The sequence below is a fragment of the Azolla caroliniana genome, unplaced genomic scaffold (genome assembly GCF_043228905.1).
Source record: "Azolla caroliniana isolate FFs.n. ecotype wild unplaced genomic scaffold, voAzoCaro1.0.p SCAF_4, whole genome shotgun sequence".
NCBI lineage: Eukaryota > Viridiplantae > Streptophyta > Polypodiopsida > Salviniales > Salviniaceae > Azolla > Azolla caroliniana.
Genome location: NW_028230439.1, coordinates 20,928,987 through 20,950,660, shown reverse-complemented (window position 1 = coordinate 20,950,660; position 21,674 = coordinate 20,928,987). Strand labels below are relative to the sequence as shown.

General features: G+C 39.0%; 2 protein-coding genes across 3 annotated transcripts; one reads left to right on the top strand and one right to left on the bottom strand.

Moving 5' to 3' along the window:
• Positions 1-3,078: 3,078 nt before the first annotated feature.
• On the top strand, positions 3,079-6,134 carry LOC147865371 (patellin-6-like). The gene is made up of 4 exons (XM_087318159.1): positions 3,079-4,391; positions 4,632-4,735; positions 4,896-5,040; positions 5,191-6,134. Exons 1-4 carry the CDS (start codon positions 3,180-3,182, stop codon positions 5,440-5,442), a joined length of 1,713 nt encoding a protein of 570 aa, XP_087174285.1. The 5' UTR covers positions 3,079-3,179; the 3' UTR covers positions 5,443-6,134.
• Positions 6,135-15,439: 9,305 nt separating this feature from the next.
• LOC147865370 (DNA mismatch repair protein MutS, type 2) lies at positions 15,440-20,143 on the bottom strand. Of its 2 annotated transcripts, XM_087318157.1 has the most exons (4): positions 18,486-20,138; positions 17,864-18,382; positions 16,924-17,352; positions 15,440-15,799 (listed from the first exon to the last, which is right to left on the bottom strand). In XM_087318157.1, the coding sequence occupies exons 1-4, from the start codon at positions 20,130-20,132 to the stop codon at positions 15,482-15,484; spliced, it is 2,913 nt and encodes a 970-aa protein (XP_087174283.1). In that variant the 5' UTR covers positions 20,133-20,138; the 3' UTR covers positions 15,440-15,481. The 2 variants fall into 2 exon arrangements, with proteins under 2 accessions (XP_087174283.1, XP_087174284.1); XM_087318158.1 differs by lacking the exon at positions 16,924-17,352 and having other exon boundaries at positions 18,486-20,143.
• Positions 20,144-21,674: the final 1,531 nt, after the last annotated feature.

The following is a 21,674-nucleotide window of genomic DNA, read 5'->3' as shown; positions in this document are numbered from 1 at the left end:
TTCTTTCTCGATTCTAAATTACCTTTAGTTTTCGGCTTTTTGCTACATGTGAGGAATACATCCATTATGCAACAAAACTAATGAACTTCCTTGGATGTGATGAGTTTTTTTCTTGCGTTTTCTCCCTAGTGGCAGCAAGTTTGAGGAATCGAAGTGCAAATGGAGGAGACAGGAAAAGAGAGTGGGGGAGCAATGGACAAATCATAGGCTGCAACTTCTATCATCTTTGAGAATAAACAAGATGCACAAAACGAGAGAGGGAGGGAGGGAGAGAGGCTTTCTTCATGCAGGAAAAGAGCATGCATGCACGTGGCACATGCACACACAGAAAGAGGACAATAGACGGAAGTTTTGTTGCAAATGGAGAAGGAGAGCTCGCGTTCATGGCCGATCGTTGCAAAAAACTTGACTATTCACAATCATCAAGAATTGTTTGCCCTTCTTTGCTTATGTTTTTTAATCAAGAATCAAAATCAAAGACTCGTAATCATAAACACATACACACACACACACACGTAGAACACATGACACACACATAGATATATAGACATAGAGATACACACAGAAACTCCTTTTGTTGTTTTCGAATGTTTGGAAGATAGTTTCAATTTGTTTTTTTAGTTTTATTTTTATTTTCAAAGAAAAAAACTCCTTCCATTAGTTATAAAATTTTACGAATGAGATGATAACAAAATTTTACAAATGAGATGATTATATAGAAATCCTTGAAGGGACGCGATAGTTTCAATTTGATTTAATGTAGTTTGATCATGAAACAATGTAATATTTTTTATCTAGATTTTGACCTCTATCAAAAAAAAGCGCACTTAATAGAAATGGAATGGTACACTTAAGTGGGCACGCACTTAACCGAATGTCTAATTCTTTCTCTCTCTTCTTCTCCCCTGTTTTTTCTTTTCTCTGTCTGTCTCTCTCTCTCTTCCCCTGTTTTTCTTCTGTCTTCGTCTCTATCTCTCTCTTCCTCTTTCTTTCTCTACTGTCTCTCTCTCTCTCTCTCTATCTTCCACTGTTTTTCTTCTCTCTCTCTCTCTCTCTTTTTAATAAAAAGGCTTTCAACACCAGCCTTTCGTTTTTTGCATTCATTCATCTACACTCAGAGACTCTCTCTCTCTCTCTCACTCTCACCTCAGATCTCTCTATCTGATCTGAATCCCTTTCTTTCTCCATCCCAACCCATTCCTGCAACCTCAATCCAGCCTCTCATCTCTTACTTTCTCAGGTAAATTCATGGCTCCCTAAAACCCTAAACCTAAATTTCGTCCTGTAATTACACAGACATAGATAGATAGATAGATAGATAGATAGAGAGAGAGAGAGAGAGAGGCTAATTCTGTCGACAATTTGCAGTTAATGAATGAATCCTCCTCTCAAATTAAGCAAGCTTTCCATAAAACGTAACAAACTCCAAGAACGAACTGCCTTCCTTCTTTGTCAGACAAAAACACACACTATACTATTTCAGGCTGAAACCCCTAAATCCTTCTATATCAATCAATCATTCAATCATTCAATCATTCAATCATAGAGTCCCCAATACGAAGGGGGAAGTGAAGTGCGTTCGTTGCCTATCTTTAGCGGCCCATCCATCCATTTGAGCTTCTTTCCGTTTTTAGGGTTTTGTTGCAAAGTTCGTTTTAAAACAGAGTTTCAGGTTTATCACTTACTTAATTCGTTACGCGCTGCTGTTAATGCTCCTTCTCCTTCTCCTTCTCCATCCCTTTCCCTCTCTCTCTCTCTCTCTCTGTGTCATAATTCCATTCCGCACAGTTTTTAATTCCACCCTCATGTTCATCCTCACCTCAATCTCCATCTCCATCTCCATCTTCTTCTCATCTGCTTCAAAATCGCTGATTTCTGAGTAGCAAATTAGCTTAATTCATCTCCATCTCCATCTCCATCTGCTTCTCATCTGGTTCAAAATCGGTGATTTTTGGGTAGCACAGCAGCTTAATTCATCTTCATCTTCATCTCATCTGCTTCAAAAATCGCTGATTTTTGCGTAGCACAGCAGCTTAAGCTGTTGTGATCTGTGCCCGCCTCCCCTGCCTGCTGCTCATTCCATTCTTCTTTTCCAGCAGGCAGCAATCTCCTGTACGAATTAATCATAATTAGCACAGGCTCTCTCTCGATTCAAGCGCCTCCTAGAATCAATCATCATGTATTCCTCTCCTGCATCATCGTTAACTGTGCGTCTCCTTCTTGTTCTAATCCTGCATCTTCTTCTTTTTTGTTACTTGGGAGTTTAAAACCTGTGCTTCTTTTTTTTATAGCAGCAGCCACTTGAAACTCTGTCTCTGTCTCTTTCTCTTTCTCTGTCTCTGTCTGTGTGTCTGTGTGTGCCTGTATTAGGGTTTGTTTGCTGCTGCAGGCAAGTAAAAGGAAGAAATTTGAGAGAGGAGGAGTTAATTCATGAGTTGTTAGTATGTAAAATTAATAGGGTTTCTTTCCGTCTGCATAATATTTGCTGGAAGGAGAAAACGATTTCCTTTACCTAACTCAAGAAAGAAAGACTGCAGAGAGGAGAGAGAGAGAGAGAGTACAGATCGCGCTGGCCTGACGAATTAAAAGCACTTTCCAGCGAGACGACTTGCTAACTACCATGGGCCTTACATGAATAGCTAATTAGAAAAAAGAAATTCTGCAGTGAAAACAGCAGAAAGAGAGAGAGAGAGAGAGAGATAGAGAGCTCAGTAAATCTTCTCCTTGATCTTTCACCCAGAAACTAGGCCTGCTTGCTTGCCCTAAAAAGACTCCGCGCCTCTTGTGCACCATTCATTCGTCTAAATCCATTCATCTGCACCATATCTCCATGAAATTGACCTAATCTGTATCTGTCTGTCTGTGTCTGTTTCTGATAAGTTTTTTTGTAGGGTTAATTCTGCCATAGCCCTTCCGAATTGACCTAATCTTTCTCTCTGTCTGTTTCTGCTAAGTTTTTTTGTAGGGTTAATTCTGCCATAGCCCTTCCGAATTGACCTAATCTGTATCTCTGTCTGTTTCTGTTAAGTTTTTTGTAGGGTTAATTCTGCCATAGCCCTACCGAATTGACCTAATCTGTATCTCTGTGTGTCTCTGTGTGTGTGTGTGTGTGTGCACATATATTCTTGGTCGGTCTTCCACAGTTGGACAAGACGCCGAAGCTCAAAGCATTCATCGATATGACGGGGGCTCCCACGGAGCAGGAGAAAGGAGACGCCATAGCCGCCGCCGTGGAAGGGGTGGAGGAGAAAGCTGCGACGCAGGATGTAGCAGACCACAGTGTTACGGCGGTGGAGAGCAGCGATGGCGGCCAAGATCAGGCGGCGGCGGCGGCGGCGGCGGAGGAGGAGGAGGAGGAGAAGAAGGAATTGCAGAGCTTGGCGGCGTCTGAATTATTTGAAGGGAGTAGCAATGGCGTTGAAGGACAGGAGGAGTCGCAGATCACGAATGCGACAGTGACGCCATTGGAGACGCCATCGTTCAAAGAGGAGAGCTACGTGGTGTCAGAGCTGTCGGAGGCGGAGCGGAAGGCGCTGGAGGCGTTCCGGCTGAAGGTGGAGGAGGCGATCAAGAACAAGACGATCTTGAGGAAGGAGAAGAAGCAGAAGGAGAAGGAGAAGGAGAAGGGATCATCTGCGCAGTCTGCAGTTTCTGCTAATCAAGAAGAGGAGAAGGCCGTCACTGCAGAGGCAGAGGCAGAGGCAGAGGCAGAGGCAGTGGAATCTGTGGCCGAGAAATCTGCTGCTGCTGCTGAAGAAGAAGAAGTGAAGGAGAAGGAAAGAGAAGCGGATCTGGCGGTGCGAGATGATCAGAGCTCGGCGGGGGCGGGGGCGGAAGCTTCTGCCGCCATAGCTGCGGAGCCTACAGATCTGGCACCGATCCAGCAGCAGACGAAATTCTACCTGTGGGGCGGGATCCCTGTGCACGAGCAGGAGGAGGAGAAGACAGACATGGCGCTGCTCAAATTCCTGCGGGCTCGGAACTTCAAGGTGGAGGAGGCGCTGGCCATGCTGAAGAGCACCATACGATGGCGGCAGGAGTTCAAGGCGGACGAGATCGTGGCGGAGGAGCTCGCAGAGGAAGGATTCGAAACCCTAGCTTATGAGCAGGGAATCGATCGACAAGGCCATCCTGTCTGCTACAATCTCAATCCCTTCCAGAGCAAGGAGCTGAGCGATGACAAGGCCAAGCTCTCCAGGTTCCTGCGATGGCGCGTGCAGCTCATGGAGAAGAGCATCGCCTCCCTCGACTTCTCTGCAGGCGGCATCAATTCCATTGTGCAGGTCATCGACCTGCAGAACTCCCCTGGCTTCCGCAAGGTCAGTATCCAAGCCATCAAGAAATTCCTCTCCCTCCTCCATGACAACTACCCTGAGCTCGCCGCCAAGCAGGTACAAACCCTAAACCCTAATCTTTCTGTTTTTTTTTTTTCGGTTCCCTTACAACCTAATCTGTTTCCTTCCATTGATCTGTTTCTTCCTCTGATCTGTTCCCTTCCTCTGATCTGTTTCCTTCCATTGATTTGTTTCCTTCCACTGATCTGTTTCCTTCCATTGATCTGTTTCCTTCCACTGATCTGTTTCCTTCCACTGATCTGTTCTGCAAAAAATATATATATATAAATTCGCCAGATCATTCTCAATATTCCCTGGTGGTACGTCCCAGCCGTCTACCGCTCCTTCCATGACAAGGTCGTGTGGGCAGGGCCAGGCAAGAGCACCGAAACTCTCTTCAAGTAAGCTTTTCCGTGGCCTTCCTCTCTTCTCTGTGGGAATCATGCCATGCCGCACAGTCTTTCTCAGACCCTCTCCCCTTCCCCCCCATCATCACCATCAGAGAAAATTGGATTACTGATGCTTTTTTTTTGCTTTTGGGCACACTGTCTGTTTCATCAGGTTCATAGCCCCTGAGCATGTGCCGGCACGCTATGGAGGTCTATACCGATCGGATGACACAGAATTCCAAGGGGTGGAGGCGCCAGTGAGCGAAGTGACAGTGAAGGCGGGGGAGAAGCGGGAGCTAGAGTTCCCCGTGAAAGAGGTAGGGCATTAGGGTTTAGGGTTAAGGAAGCTGGGGAGGGCATTAGGGTTTAGGGTTAAGGAATCTGAGGGGGGTGGCAAGACCAGATCATCTTCAATGAAATGAAAAGCTTTAAGAATTAGGGTTTTCCTGTGATTGATTGAATTGCAGGGAGTACAGCTGCTGTGGGACGTGAGCGTGGTGGGATGGGATGTGGTATACGGAGAGGAATTCGTGCCGGAGACATATACAGTGATCGTGAGGAAGCCGAAGAAGATCGCAGCTGCTGCGCAGGTGGAGCCGATCCGCAACAGCTACAAGGCATCCGAGCCCGGCAAGCTAGTCATCACCATTGACAACTCCCTGTCCAAGAAGAAGAAGACAGTGGTCTACCGCACCAAATCTACTACTGCCTCCAACTAGTAGATAGAGTTGCTTTCCCCATCTCCATCTCCATCTCCATCTTCATATATCCATTATCTCCTTCTCTGATTCATCCATCTCTATCTCTATCTCCATCTCCATCTCCATCATCAAATTTCCATTACCTCCTTCTCTGATTCATCCATCTCTATCTCCATCTCCATTTCCATCATCAAATTTCCATTACCTCCTCCTCTGATTCATCCATCTCTATCTCCATCTCCATCATCAAATTTCCATTACCTCCTCCTCTGATTCATCCATCTCTATCTCCATCTCCATCATCAAATTTCCATTACCTCCTCCTCTGATTCATCCGTCTCCATCTCCATCAGCAAATTTCCATTACCTCCTTCTCTGATCCATCCATTTCCATCTCCATCTCCATCTCCACCTCCACCTCCACCTCCTCTGCTGCTTGACTGTCCCTAGTGTTAGTGTACAGGGAGATTTCTAACTGGCCCCAGGCCCCCATTGTTTTTTCAATTATGTATTTCCATGGATTTGTTGTATAGATGTACCTCACACACACTCACCATTTTCTTCTACACCCACCCCATCCCATCCACCACCTCTTTTATCTTAGGTCTCATGGCTTCTTCTTATTCCACACTGTTTGATTTTCCTTTATTATTGTAATTTGTTATTCATATTCTATTGGTTTATGTTACCCATTCTTTTCTTTATTTCAATTCAAGGCGTCTTCGTCTCCTCCTTTCTTCTCAAAAAGATTGTCACTTAATTTTTTTGATTGCTTGGCCTTTTTGTTGGCTTGTGGTCTCAGAGAAGCTCATAAACTAACTCCTTATGTTTGCCTCATATAACTATATTGCATCAATTTATCCACCTTAAGAGAATACATGTTATTATCTCTAGAATGTAGAAGAGTAAAAGGTAGTGCACTCTACTATATAACATATAGATGTAGTTGTATGATGTATTTCATGATACATTTTTTTAGTAACAACATGTTGTCTATTAGTTTGCATGCATGCTTGTGGAGGTCATCTACATGTATGATACATCTAGATTAGGTTATGATGTTGATGATGATGATGATGATGATGATGATGGCAATATATAGCTAACCAATCGGGGGTTTAGGCCATGTCTCATAGTTAATCCGGAGAATGGTAGCGTAACCAAACGTGTTAGGTGATACTCAGTTGTCTTTGACAGAACTTCTATATGTCCAACATGTTAGGGAATATACTTTTAGCTCGATGAAAAATTGTAGCTTGGACAGTCTCAAGGCTTCGGGGCTCCATAATCATCGATGCAATTCTCAAATTTGAACCTCCGATTGTTAAGACTCGCGCCGCGTACAATAAAAGTTAAGCAACTCGGACTTTGGTGCTCTATGATGATTGCCTCAAAGGTTGGAATAATGTCATGGCACACGATGGATCTTGAAGTTGATTTTAATTGTTCTCGAGATTCTCTAACCTGCACACAAAGTTGCAATAATTGCCTCAAGGTTGGAATGATGCGATTGCCGATGGCACATGATGGATCTTGAAGTTGAGTTTAATTTGTTATCGAGATTCTCTAACCTAGACACGGGGTTGCATATAATTTAATTTGTTATCGAGATTCTCTAACCTTGACACAAGGTTGCAATAATTTAATTTGATGTTATATTATGAATCCTGATATTGAATTGGATCATTTGGTTGTATGTTGGTCTTCGAGAATCTCAATCACAAGAGACCTTGAAGCTTTCCATCATTTTGACTCCCAACTCCTAAGCTTTTGAGGGCCTTCTAGGGCTTTTGCCAAAAGCACTATATTGTTTGCTTATGCCTTCTAGAGTATTTGCGAAAAGCACTATATTGTTTGCTTATATTTAAACCATGATAAATGCATGGGAAATGAGTAACCTCTTTAATGTTTTCTAGTTTTTACAAACTCATAGACTATTCCATATTCTCAATGTATAAACTAAAAAGAGAGTTGGTACCCTTACTTGACACCACTATTGTTTAGGTTGCAAAGGAAATCTGAAATTTCATATACATATGATAATATGCACATGAAATTTCTCATATGCACGAGAAACTGCAAGCATATATTCACTTTGTGCTCCAACTTCTTCAATGCACCTCCAAAATATGGTCATGGTTCAGTGTACACCATATCAAAAGCTTCCCTCAATTCTACAAAGCAACAATAAAAGCTTTTACGTCTCAAACAAATTTCCTCTATTAGAACTTTAAGAATGGCAATGTAATTAATGGTGCTAGTATGAAGCAACAATAAAAGTTATAACCTTTCAAATGACTTTCCTACATTAGGATGTTTTAGAAAACCTCTCTTCTCCTTGTGCCCTTTTTCCATTATGTTATGCTCATGCCCTCAACTTTGCTTGCTTTGTACATTCAAAGAACTTTACCCTTAGTACAACCTACAACGATTGTTCCTACAACGATTGTTTGAAGCTTTTTTTATACTGTTTATATCTCCCTCTTTATGCAAAAGTTAAATATAAAATTGTACTGAAGTATGCCATATTGCTTCTCTATTGGAGTAGAATTAAGTCATTGGAACTCTCAATACACCTCCCTTTAAGTTTCCCCTAGTTTTACCACATGTCACAATGCTTTCTCTTGAGTTTCGAGACTAGTCAAGTAATCTCCCATATATGCACGTTGATACTTCTTATTACATCTAAACTTATCAAATTCTTTCTTATGTATTTTCTCTATTTCATTCCATGAGCTTAGTGAAATAATTCCTCACCATTTCCAACCTATTATGTTCATAGAGTGTATAGACTGTACCTAGAAGCTTTCCAATCTCACCAAAGAACATGAAAAAAGTACAACATCAATGGGATAAATAAGAAGCAATACTAGGAATCCCAACAACCACTTTTTTCTCATGTTTTTTTAAGGCTCTTCGAATGAATTATTGTAATTAGGTAATACATAGACCAAATAGAGTTTGTGACAAGAGGCATTAGTGTTCATTCTCGTGGCAATTATGAACTCTTTAAAAAAGCCCATGGTATATCGCATATTATGAATTTGTTCACAGTTTCGAGCTTTTATTCTTGATCATTATCCAAATTTAGGGCTTAAGGACCCATGTTTGGAACATACATATTCCATTGTGGGTTTCCTTCCATGGTGACTTGTGCATAGGCATGTTTTCTTTAACTCTTTAATTCCTTAATTTTTTGTAGCCATTCCCTTCATTTGTGGGAACCATGTTAACTTGGGTGATCATCTTGGCTTGGTGTGCATGGGTTAGACATCAAGTTTTTGGTTTCTCATGGTGATTTGTTCGTTTTCAAGTTCTTTTTGTTGGTGTCACATCTACTCTCAAAGGGCACAAACCATCACCAAAATTTCCTCTTTTGATTTTGATATGCCCATTGATTTGTTCATTTGGGATAGAATGGACTTGCCCAACTTTATGTCTATAGAAGAAGAAGAAGATCATAATGACGCAATCTGAAATTTTGTATCAAATTACCAATTCTTGTCCACATGGGTGATAAACACTACTTGAATAGTGCGCAGATAAGTTTAAAGTGATGTGCTTGCAAACATGAGAAGAAAGGAATTGGTGAAGAATCATGCCAAGGATTAGTATTGGGCCATGTGGCCAAGGTTATCACTTGAAATGCCCTTTCTAGTGGCAAATCACTTTTGGAAATGTGTTTTTTTATAGTCTCCAAGCTAATTAAGGAAACCCTAGTTTGAATTATTAAGGAAATTGAAGTGTGAGGAACTCTTATGTTTTTGTTTTTTTACGTCACCCATTAAGTGTTATATGTCAGGCATATCTAAAGAGGGAATATTGTGAAGTGTATCGTGTTTGAGAATTACTAGAGACTAGGTGTTTAATTTTGAGATTGGAGGGTAAGAGAACCCTCCCTTTCAATATAATCTAGAATAGAGCGCAATTTAATGATTGGCCAAGGTTATATAATAGGAAAAACTAGTGAACCTAAACGGTTGATTAGTTCACCATGTATAGAGTGATTAGTAAGTAATTGCCCAAGGTAGTAGGGAGATGAAACCTACAAAGCAATAAATCAATGTCTTACCTTTAAAACACTTTCCTCCATTGGCACAGGAAGAGTGACAAATAAATCAATAACAATACTATGATGATTTTGAACTCCCCTATATGATTATATCCCCTCTTTGCATTATCTTCGACCTATGCACCGAGCTTTCCTCGATTACTTATCAAAATAACATTCTCTTGAAGAGAATTTACCATGCTTGCCAACTACTTGTTTAAATTATTTATACCTCAACATTTATGAAAGGTTTAATCAAATTTATTGTCCAATTGTGGGAAATGCCATATTGCAATGCAAGTTTTAAAATGTTGTTATTGATGCTTGCATGGGTTTCATTTCTCACTCAACCACTTGGCCTACATAGGCATTATTGTAAAATTTATGCACAAATATGATTACCTTGTAAAATGATTAGACTTTACATAGCTATGTTCTTTCTATACATTCAAGGTCAAGACTCAAAACATTAAACGTATTATATATTCAAAAGTCCCTTCACCTTGGCCAAATCAAATTTGTATATGCGCTCCTATGTACCTTCCTAAAATAACACATGTCCTCTCACATCATTGAGGCGTGGGCAGCATGAAAAATTGTAGAGTGTCATGTTCCACAGTCCTCGTACATCATGTCACTAAATACAAATAACCTCTTCCTTACATTTGAAGTATCCAATGTCATCCTCTACATTGACAAACAGTGGAGCTCTAAACAAGCAAGCATAAAACGTAGATTCATGATGGCGTTGCATCGAACTGTAGACTGTCTTTTTGTGTCATTATTTTTAGCCATATGTAGCATTTAAATTTGTCATATTTGACAATAGAAACATAATCTTATAATCCTGTCTTGATCAAATATGTCATTCCTACTTGTCCTCTGTTTTGTCTTGGTTTTTTCCGGAGCTCTAAGACCTCACATTATATCAAAGCCTTTTGAGTATCATGGTTCTACATTTTAATACGTTGAGGCATAACATTTAAGTAATTGGTCATCTTAACAATGCCAATTTCTATATTCTATGTGCATCCATTTCAACTCCACAAGCACAATGGTAGAAGTTATGAGTTAGTACCTTATGTCAAATTTTGAGTGATCAAGGACCTGTCTCCTCTTGCATTTATTTTTCCCAGTAGGTCCTAAGGCTTTATTTTTTTTATCTCATTAGCTTAGCTTTCTAGACAAATGCATTATTTTGTGTAAAGGCATTGTATACCATTGAACTTACTCCAAACTATTATCTATGTTAAATCAATTTGGTATTGATGGAGTGAAAATAAATGTGCATTATAATAATAAACAATATTGGCAAAATAACGAGACAATCATTTAATGTGGTTTGGCTTTAAGCCTACATCCACCACAAGAGAGTCACAAGAAAATTCCATTATGACAAAGAATTGTTACAACTCACACTCGTAAATTTATTTCTCATAACTTATTAGCCAAAACAAAACCAACTACACTCCATGAACACTATCAGTCATCTTAACCTAGAGCTGAAGTACACTTTGCTCTAATATACATTTCACTCTCTCTTATGTGCATAACCATGGTCCATAATTGATCATGGGATAGGTTTTCGTAGCTTTCCCTAACCTTATGATGAGTAGGTGTGGGTTAATTGTGAAAGGAACAAGGGTATGAATTGTAATATTCAAGTCTACGACGTGGGATAACTATTAAGTGTGCTATCACTTGACCAATGACCACTTCAAATAAAGCAGTTAAGTGTGAACACACTAGGCCTAGGGTTTATGCCTATATAAGAAGGCTAGCTACATTCTTTTTTTCCCCCCATAAAAAAATATCCTCCATTGGTATTAAAATAGTCCACTATTACAATGAATATTGCATGTGAATGTGATTTCAACATACATTATAAACATTGGACAACCATATATCATCGTGATTTATTCCAAACCCTTTTATATTGCATCCCAAGATGCTTCTTGGCCCTTGCATTTCTATGTTCCCTTGCATCTTGGGAGATTCCTTCTAGCTCCATCTTCTTAAAGCATTTAAACACTTCTTCAATGATGCTCAGCAAAATTAAGAGCTTCTTCACAAAACCCAATTCCACATAACCCTAATCTTGCATAAACTGAACATAATTCAATGCTTCTTTATCTTGGTCATTCTCTACAAATCCTCTAATGAGTGAGGTCCAAAGCACCACATTTGGAAGCCTAAGCTTATCAAAAACCTCTTGTGCTATTTCAAGGAAACAAAAAATATGTGACAATATCTTGGGCAATGCCATCATTCTGAATCTATTTAAAACTGTCCAACACTTTGTGGCTTTGACCCTATTTAACATACTCGCCAATAAGTGCATTCCAAGAGACTATATCTCAAATAGGAAGCTCTTGAAGCACTTTTTGAGATTTTACAAACTCTCCACATTTGGCATACATATTCATTTATTGGAGAGAAGCTTGACTTATGTTGAGACTATGACAATGTGTCTATGGCTCTTGTTAGCTAAGCACGTGCATTCCGTGCAGAATCCAAGGTACATACTACGACTCGCATCAACCCTCAATGGTATGGGACATCGAGGAGGTATAGTTCTGTCTCACGTCGTTTCTAGGGGGTGGTTAGGTGGTGTGACTCCCATCTTTCCTTTCTTTGATCTATAATTCCTTATCTTTTACTTAATTAATTATTTAGACTGTAGAAACTAAAGTAAAAATAAGAAAGAAACTTGTGTGTCAAAGCTTAACAAAAAATGATATTGGGTTGGCATCAAACCAAAATGTTTTATGAATGTTTAACCTCTCTATATATAGTACCACTAACTTTTTCTTCAAGTTCTCAAAGTGGTAAATGCCAACGGTAGCACAAAGTTGGCACAACGGTGCAATGTAATTTTGATTACCCATACAAAGTTGGGTAATAACAACAACCTCCAAATCACAATATGCTCCTAACTCACAACTTGTACCGACCTATCAAACATCAAACTCCCTCCCCTTTCAATAAGCGATCAAAAGGTCACATACTCACCCAACCCAATTACACACATAACCTAACCTACCAACATAAATCTAGGTCACGAAGGCTCAAATGTTCTCGGGCCCCAAGGTTGAACAAAGATGGATTATCAAAGCCTACTTACCATTGTCACAACTTCATTGACACGAGATATCCACCACCCAAAATGAATTATTATTGAACAACACGAGATGCACCTCAACACCCAAGAAACTAAGGAGCGCCTTACACAACACATCGTAGGATACCCCTTTTTTAATAAGCACGAAAAAAGGTGCAAGAACCAACCCCAAACCCAAAGACATGTGTCAATCTTCCTTGAGAAGAGAAGTCAAGAAATGAAAAGACCTAAGAAAAAGCTAAGGCTCGTTTTTGTTGTTGCATTCCTATTTTTTGTGTGCAAATGAGCTCTCCCTCATGCTCACCCTATCAAAAACCTTGCATCGGCAGCCATGCTATCTGTTCCTCCATCCTTCTCAACTTCTTGTTTGTAGACAACCCAAGCTTGCAAACCTATCATCTGGGACACGATCCACAAAGACACAATAGTCCTCTAGTCTCATAGACACTAGACTGTCCACAAAGTAGACAACCCACGCTTGCAAACCTATCATCTGGGACACGATCCACAAAGGCACAGGAGTCCTCTAGTCTCACAGACACTAGACTATATATAAATCTCACAAGAACGTGCTATAAAAAGAGGATAGAGAAACTACCATCCAAAACTAGAGGTTAAATGGCCATTCTATCGTGAAAGAGACCCAAAACTCTAGTGCAAAGGAATCATCCTCCATTGACTTGACGTGATCAACTTTATTTATTAATTGCAAGATCAATATGTCCATATGGATAACATAAAGAAAGACATATGAAAACCACAATAGAAGCCATTGACAATTATCAACTCATGAGAAGAACCTAATGACATGGTTCAACTATGACCACACTATGCAACGCTATGTGTTTATGATGATAGGAGTGATGTACCCTAGCGAAACGAGTTTCCCAAAAGGGTTCAACTTTACTCATACATTAGAAGATTGCATCTCTAAACCCTAAACCCTCACCTTCCTCATAGTGACCTAACAAAGATATTAGGGGCGTTACTCCCCAATGGCAATGATAATATCATATTTCAACACATACAAGCACTTATAACTCCACATCATGCAACCATGGAATCCTCAAGGGCTTCTTATTACACACATCTAATCACTATTCTAATTAAGAAATATGTTTGTCTTGATTAAATAGATAACTATAAAATAAGAAACACACGAGTATCTCATTAAATAGATATTTTTAAAGTAAAAACTATTTATATCTCATTTAATCACTGTGGGATAGCTATATGGAGAAAAGTGGATCTTAGTGGATGGAAAGAGGAGAGAATGAAGACCAAATGATAGTTCCGAAATTCAAAACCCTAAAATTCCCTTCCACATAACAAGCTCATTAGACATGAACCATTGTCCCTAACAAAGGGTAGTTCCCTGTGTATTATAAGATAAATACGTTTCTTGATATGTTTGACCTATAACTGATATTTTATTTTGAAACTTTTATGCCTTAGAACAAATGTCAAAACCAAATAATGTGATGTTATTTCCTTTAATGCCCCCATATTATTAGGTACTCTATACTCTACAACATCAAAAGTATGCCAAAACTTCCACAGACTAAACAATCATGCCCTTGTTGTGATTATAACAATGTTGTTGTAAATGATGATGATAATATGGTTGTTGATGATGTTGATAATGACATTAAAGATGATATTTTTGTTGTTGATGATGTTGATAATGACATTAAGGATGGTATTTTTGTTGTTGATGATGTTGATAATGACATTAAGGATGATATTTTTGTTATTGATAATGATGATGATAGTGATGACGTTTCTTGTGCGCTCACTTTCACTCTTATCTTTTTGCATTTCCTCTAAAAACTAACATAATCATAGTATGTAACATACTCGAATGCATTTGCAAACATTCTTTTTTTTTCTTTTTTTCCAACAAACATTTGCAAACATTCTTTTCCATATGTTTGAAAACGAATGCGTATGTTATGAAAACATACTTCTGTTTTTTTATATATTTTTTACTTTAACATGCTTACCTTTAAAAAACAATTTTACCTTATAATAAATAATGAATACAAAAGTATGATATTTACCATACTTCGAAGGTGTTTACCATACTCGAATGCAAATCCACGTATACTACGTATGGTTCATACTATGAACATAATTAACCTACCATTACTTTAACCTCTCTTTTTTCCAAAAACATTATCTTAACCTTATGCAAAGTATCGCCCTTATGTCTTGAAAGAACACCAAACAACTAAATCTTGCCCGATGGCCTGATGTGGCCAACACAACTCACACCTTGGACTTTTTCACTTCTAAGGGTCACTATCCAATCCTAAGGGGTCACCTTCCTCACGGTGGACTAAGGTATTAGGAACATTATTCCCCAATAGCAAAAATTATGTTATATTTCAACATTAAAATAACTTATCTCTCCACTCTATGCTTCCTTAGGCTAACCTAGGGATCAGGAACATCATTCCCCAATAGCAAAAATCATTTGACATTTCAATACATAAAAGAACTTAAGTTTAAAACGTTAATAAAGACATTAAGTTCTATACTAAATAAGAAATATGTTGATCTTAATTAAATAAATAATGATTAGATTGTCATTTATATCTCAATTAATTAGTGTGAAAAAGCTGCGTGGAAGAAACTAAGTCTTCTTGAGGGAAGAGAATGAGGACCAAAAGGTAACCCTATGTTGAAACACCTAAAGGTTTCTTCTACATGAGAGCTCTTTCTCTTTTATACAAGTGGGAAAACCTAAAAGGTTCCTAATTCTTGTCCATGGCGATAATCAATATACAAGCATTTCACTCAAAATTACAAATGCATGATTATCTAGTGCAATTGGCTTAGGCTCTTATACAATTACGTTGGATATTCATATTGATACAACATGATCATTTGACATATGCTATTGTACAACCATAGTTCATAGGGCTTTCTTGTTCAAATTTTGAGACCAAGGGATGCTCCTTGAGTTTCTTTAGAACACCAGCCCTCAATGCGCCGGTTCCCTCTCCATGAACAATGAATAGAACCGAGCGCCTATTTTTTCGTATTGAAAAATCTAAATGCATGAGGGCATCCTCCACATACATTCCTCTCAAATCCACAGTATTTCTTGAGGTTTGAATGGCAGGTCCAACTGGAAGTTCGGGAAACTCCAGAGGGATTTGAGCAGGCATTTGTTTACTCCTTTGTTGATAAGTAGAACTCTGAAAAGAAGAGAATTTAAAATGGATGTATTAGATGATAAAGAGAGGAAATAACATTATGCCAGCAAATGAAAAATTAGCATATCAAAAACAATGATTTACAAATTATCCACAATTTCATCTGTGTATCGAAGAGTGTAGCAGAAAATCAAAGAGCTGAAAAACTTATTCTCATATATCCATCCATGTATCCTAGAGAGACACATAACATCTGTGGTGTGTGGAATAGATGGACAAGATAGTTGACCATTCTATTCAGTCAGAAAACCTGATTTCATCCTTTCAAACCATCAAAGTGCCTCAATTCAACCTGTTGCGCATCCTTAGACGTCCATGGAATCTGATGTTGTGTAAATTCTACCCAGCCCAATGGAAAAAGCTTGACCAAAATAAGAGAGGACAAATTTGTAGAAGAAATTAGTCCAATACAATTAATGACTACGTGTGCTCTTCAGTTCCCAAGATTAGGATCCAATTTGATAAGATCTTATCACTGTCATTGTTATACTCATGGTGGTGTGTGCATATGAATATCTGTATTAAAAGGGCGTTCAAGTCTCCTTTGATGAAGACCATCCATTGCCATATCTACCTACCTATTGCAATATTAAAGGTTTACCAATTATCGGCAGTATAAATATATTATTTGGCCTTTTTTTGTGTTACATAGACTATTTCCCATACTTAATGTGCTCACATAAGCTGGTATGGAATTGGCATTTGGGTTCATAAATTTCTTTGGCTGCTAAAAGCCAGCTTGGCTTGGGCTGCCTTTGTTTGGTTTGATTGTACCAGTTTCAATTGCCTTTTAGTATACAACAAACTTCTTTATTAAAGCAAACGTTCACTTTCAAGGGAATGTTTTCTTGTTCCCTAGCTTCCAGTGACTACAATGTGATATATATTACTGCTTTTTGTGTTTAGCACATTATAATAAATTGTCGAACTTTTAAGTTTGTACAGTGAACTCAAGATGGCATTATGGATTGGGACCCTCACATAAAATACCATGAGACATAGTAATCATGAACCTAGTTGACAGAAATATTGTTTCTGCAGCCAAACAATGGAAGAAACAAGCAACAATAAACACAAGTGATTGAAGAGCATTTTGATGATATTACCTTTTCTTGTTTCATCACCTTTGACACCTCACTTAGCTTTGCACGTAGTTTTAAGCTGCCAAGCTGGACAAGAAAACTTTCATCATCTTCTGATGGAGCCTCGATGACGGTTGCCAGGTTTCTACCAATCCGATTAATGAGAACAAGATCCCCTACACAAGGTCTCTCTACTCCTGGTCTTGCATAATTCTTCTCAGAATTCCGATACTTCTCCGTATACGATTCAACAATAGAAGCTATGGCAACAAGTGCCTCTCCCATTGACATGTTGTTTCCAGCATTGTCAACATTTCTTGAATATTTTTCAAATTTTAATACAACTTCATCTAGTTGAGACTTTACATAATCAATATCTTCCTTCACTCTCTTTTCTCTCTGCAGACGTAATCCAGTGAGACGCATTTCCAACCCATCTGCCTCTGCAGCCAACTGTTATAATTATGACAGAATCAGCTTTCCATTTTCTCCTAATATTATTCAAAAGCAGGCCTATAGAGCATATATCAAACACGAAACACAAAATTTACACCATATTCGATGTCAAGAAACTTGTAATAAGTAACCATCATGCGAAAGGATTAAATAGTTCTCAAGGGGTTTCATAATGCACACCGCATTTGACAATGCTATCAAAATTTGACCTTATAATAAAATCCTCATAGTATATCAGGTGCTTATTGCCAAAATATATGGATATATAATGACCGGCATAAATATACCCTAGAAATGACCTAAGTTATTGGTCTTGCAAATTCATAAAAGAAACTAAATAAGACACAAATAAAACAATGCATATTTTATGGTGCACATAAACTATTAGTGCAATCTTTCATCCAAAACAAATAACCAAAGGGTTGCATCTTGAAACCTCACCACTTTTGAAGATAAAATAAACAAATTTGGCAGTGATAAAAGTTTGAGGTTAGATTATAAGACTAACCTCATCAAAAAGACTTTTTGCATCTGCAAGAGTTGAAGCTGCCACTTCAGCTTGAGACTGCAGGATCCTTCGTTGCTCCATTAGCGGCCTCATAAGCTGGGTGACATTCTTTTCTTGATTCTCTGGATCTAATTGTTTCATCCAATGTTGGGCTCGGGCCAAAATACTTTCATCCACTCCAAGAGAGCTGGCAATATCTAGTGCATTTGATTGTCCTGCAATACCCCAAAGAACCTTGTATTTTGGCCGCAATGTCTTGCTATCGAACTCCACCGATGCAATATCAAAGCGCTCATCTTTGATTCTATTCAATTTAGAAAAGTGGGTAGTTGCAACTGTTAAATGAGCACATTCGGCCATATGCTGCAGTATCGCTGTGGCTAAGGCGGCACCCTCAGACGGATCTGTACCACTTCCTATCTCATCAAAGAGCACTAGTGACTGATCACTTCCAGAGTCTATTATCTTGCAAACTCGTTTGATGTGCCCACTGAATGTGGACAAACTCTGCTCCAAAGACTGTGGCCGAGAAAAAATAGGTAAACTTGCAGTGGCATGTTTACAGTGGATAAGAAAAATCTGAAACCGTTGCAAAAAGAAAGTGTAAGTCTGAAGCTTTTACCTGACTATCCCCAATATCTGCTAGGACTTTATCAAACCAAGGAAGAATTGCATTTCCTTTGGCAGGAAGAAATAATCCTGCCTTGGCCATCAAAGTTGCTACACCAAGAGTTTTCATTGATGCTGTTTTCCCACCAGTATTTGGCCCACTTATAACAATAACACGCACACCAGACTTAACTTTAAAATCTACTGGAGTCGGTAGACTTATGCATCCCTCATTTTTATTGTCCATAAGAGCTGGACCAAGTAATAGTGGATGACATAACCCCTCAATATCAACAGAAAAATCACTTGTAGCATTATTTGATTTCACACCGCATTTTTCTCCTTTCCCTGATAGAAAATCTGAATAAAACACAGGCCTCACAGATTGGAGCCATCTTGCATGCCCGGCCTTAGCACATGCAAGATCTAAGGAAGTAACCTTTTGTAACAGATTCCAAATATCTTCAGACTCATCAGCAAGTTTCTTAGTAAGTCGTTCCAAAATCGCAAATTCCTCTGCTTTTTCCTGAGCAGAAAGCTTAACCTCATTATTGTTCAGCTCCAAGGCAGGTTTTGGTTCCATGAACACTGTTGATCCTGAATTGCTAAAATCTAGAACTAAACCGCCAGGTAAAAGATGTTTATGTGATGCTCGGACTGCTATACATTGCCTAGCCCTTCGAGTGGTTATCATGACAGAGTCCATTCCTCCAGATGCAACGACCTTTTCTCCTATTTCTAATAATAAATCTTCTAAGGCCTTTGTATTTTCCCTCCGGGACATTCTTATGGCCAAAAGGGATGGACTTGCTGTGTCGAGGATTGACAAAGTTGCATTATCAAGAGACTCTTCGAGCTCTCGAACAAGAGACATACAGAAATTTGAATTCTCCATGATTGACATAAGAGGATAGAAGTGCAGATGTGCCTCCTCTCTATCAACCACATTCATTTCATAGGGAGAATCACTCTTTCTTGGGACTGAACATTCCAACTGCTTATAAAGACGTCTAACAGCAGATAATGTCTTCTGTACAATGCAAAGCTCCTTAATACTACACACAAACTTACTCCTTGCAGAGCTTAGAATGTCCGTTATGTCTACAATCTCTGAAAAATCAAGATCTGATGATAACCAGAAAGCTGACGCTGTCTGCTGAAGAAGCTTTTCGCTTTCTTGGCAGTTTCTTCCAAAGGGAATGCTAGCCTGAAGACACACTTGTTTTCCCATAGGCGTGGAAGCAAATCGGAAAACTTGTTCACATATAGAAGGCCATTCCAAGAGATCAAGAGACTCAATCTCAACAGTATCCATCAAATCGTCTTCTTCATCGTCATCATCATCGCCTTCTTCTTCGTCTTCGTCTTCTTCTTCCTTATCATCATCAGTAGCAGCAGCGTTCTTTGTTTCATCACGGAAATTGATTTCCTTTTGCTGAGAGGCTGCGAAACGAGAAATTGGCATACGTTTGCGGCACCCGCATGATGGGCGTGCAAGGGGGCTGTGTCTGTGTCTGTGTCTGTGTAACTGCGAGGTCGAGGCTTTCGCAGCAGAAGGTGAAGGAACAGTGCGAGGAATCAGGGAAGACAGAGAGGAATTGCAGGGATGCTTGTTGTGTACACGGAGGATCCATGGCCGGGGAACGAAGATGCAATCCATTCATTGGTGGTCAGGAGAAACTCCAAAAACAAAACAAAAATTTGATTACCGCGTTTCTGCAGAGTTCCATACACATTTGGTCTTTCCATTTTCTTTTCTTTTTCTTGTCTTTATTATTTATTTTGTCCGGGACATATCTGGGTTTCATTTTCAGATGCTTCGGTTGATCTTTGGCAGAAGTGGACATCGCCATTGCGCCCGGAACATCTGAAAACCTCAAGTTCGCCTTTTCAATCACCTCAACCCGACACCGTATGACACTGATACAGCCTTTTATCCCTTCCCTACATTGATTTGCTCCATTCTCGTCGATGCACCTCGTCTTGAATCCACTTTGATTTAACTAATACATGTGAAGCTCGTAATAGAATGCACACAGCATCTGCAGATCGACAATGTTATTATACCCATCATGCGAGCATTGTAGGTAGCTATAATGGTTTATCTTAATCAAGTTTGATTTCACAACACGTGAAGCTCGAAATAAAATGCACACCACATTGCAGATAGACGGTGTGATTATACCCATTATGTTAGCATTATGGGTGTCAAGTCATTATTATTGGACTATGTTTGTTGAGTAGCAAAGTTTATATTCCGAAACAATGTGTTCCAGTAGATCTTGGCATTACACGATAGAATATGGGGGCTTAAATGTTTGACCACATGATAGCCTATCCATTTTGTGAGCATGTGTGTGTGTGGTTCACCGACATATGCCCTATACACATGTATTTCAATATCCCATGGTTTGCATTCACACTCCAGTAGTCCATTAGTACACCATCTACCCCACAACATGTTCGCCAATTTAGTTGCATGGATATCATTACCTTGCTTAGCATATAGTATTCATTCCTCAATAAGTAGAATGTGATTGAAGGGCATTTTTGGTGGTGGTATTAGACAAACAAAAAAGCTCAAACCTATGAATTGGACATCAATATCAATGTCTATCTCTTTTGAACCTATGCATTCTAACATTTTGTTTGAACTTGATGAACCTATAGAATGGAAATGGAAGAAAAGAAATCTTGGCCACATGCTTGCCTCCAAATCCTAAAATCAGTTCATAAACCAATGAGCAAATTTGTTTAAACTTAATGGAACTATAGAATTGCAATGGAAGAAAAGAAATCTAGGACATACGCTTGCCTCCAAATCCAAAATCAGTTTATCATAAACCAATGAGTGGTAAGAATAAAGAAAGATGAATAGTTATGGATAAATAGTTATGGATAATCGAGTAGAAATTGCTTGCAATTTCTGCCACATCTGAACCCAGGCATCCTCCTAATATACAAAGCATTTGATGCTTTCCTAATTAATGTCGAGTAGGTTTACCAATCATTGCTTATATTTGCACTTACAAAGCATGTGATGATGTCGTAATTAATGTTGAGGAGGTTTCCCATCCAAATTAGTTGTTCACTATTTGCATATAAAAAATGCTTCAATTTGTGTGCAATAAATCTCTTTAATATTTTTAAGTTGTTAACCAAGGTCCACAACCATAAGCACATGAAATAGAAATCACCAGCT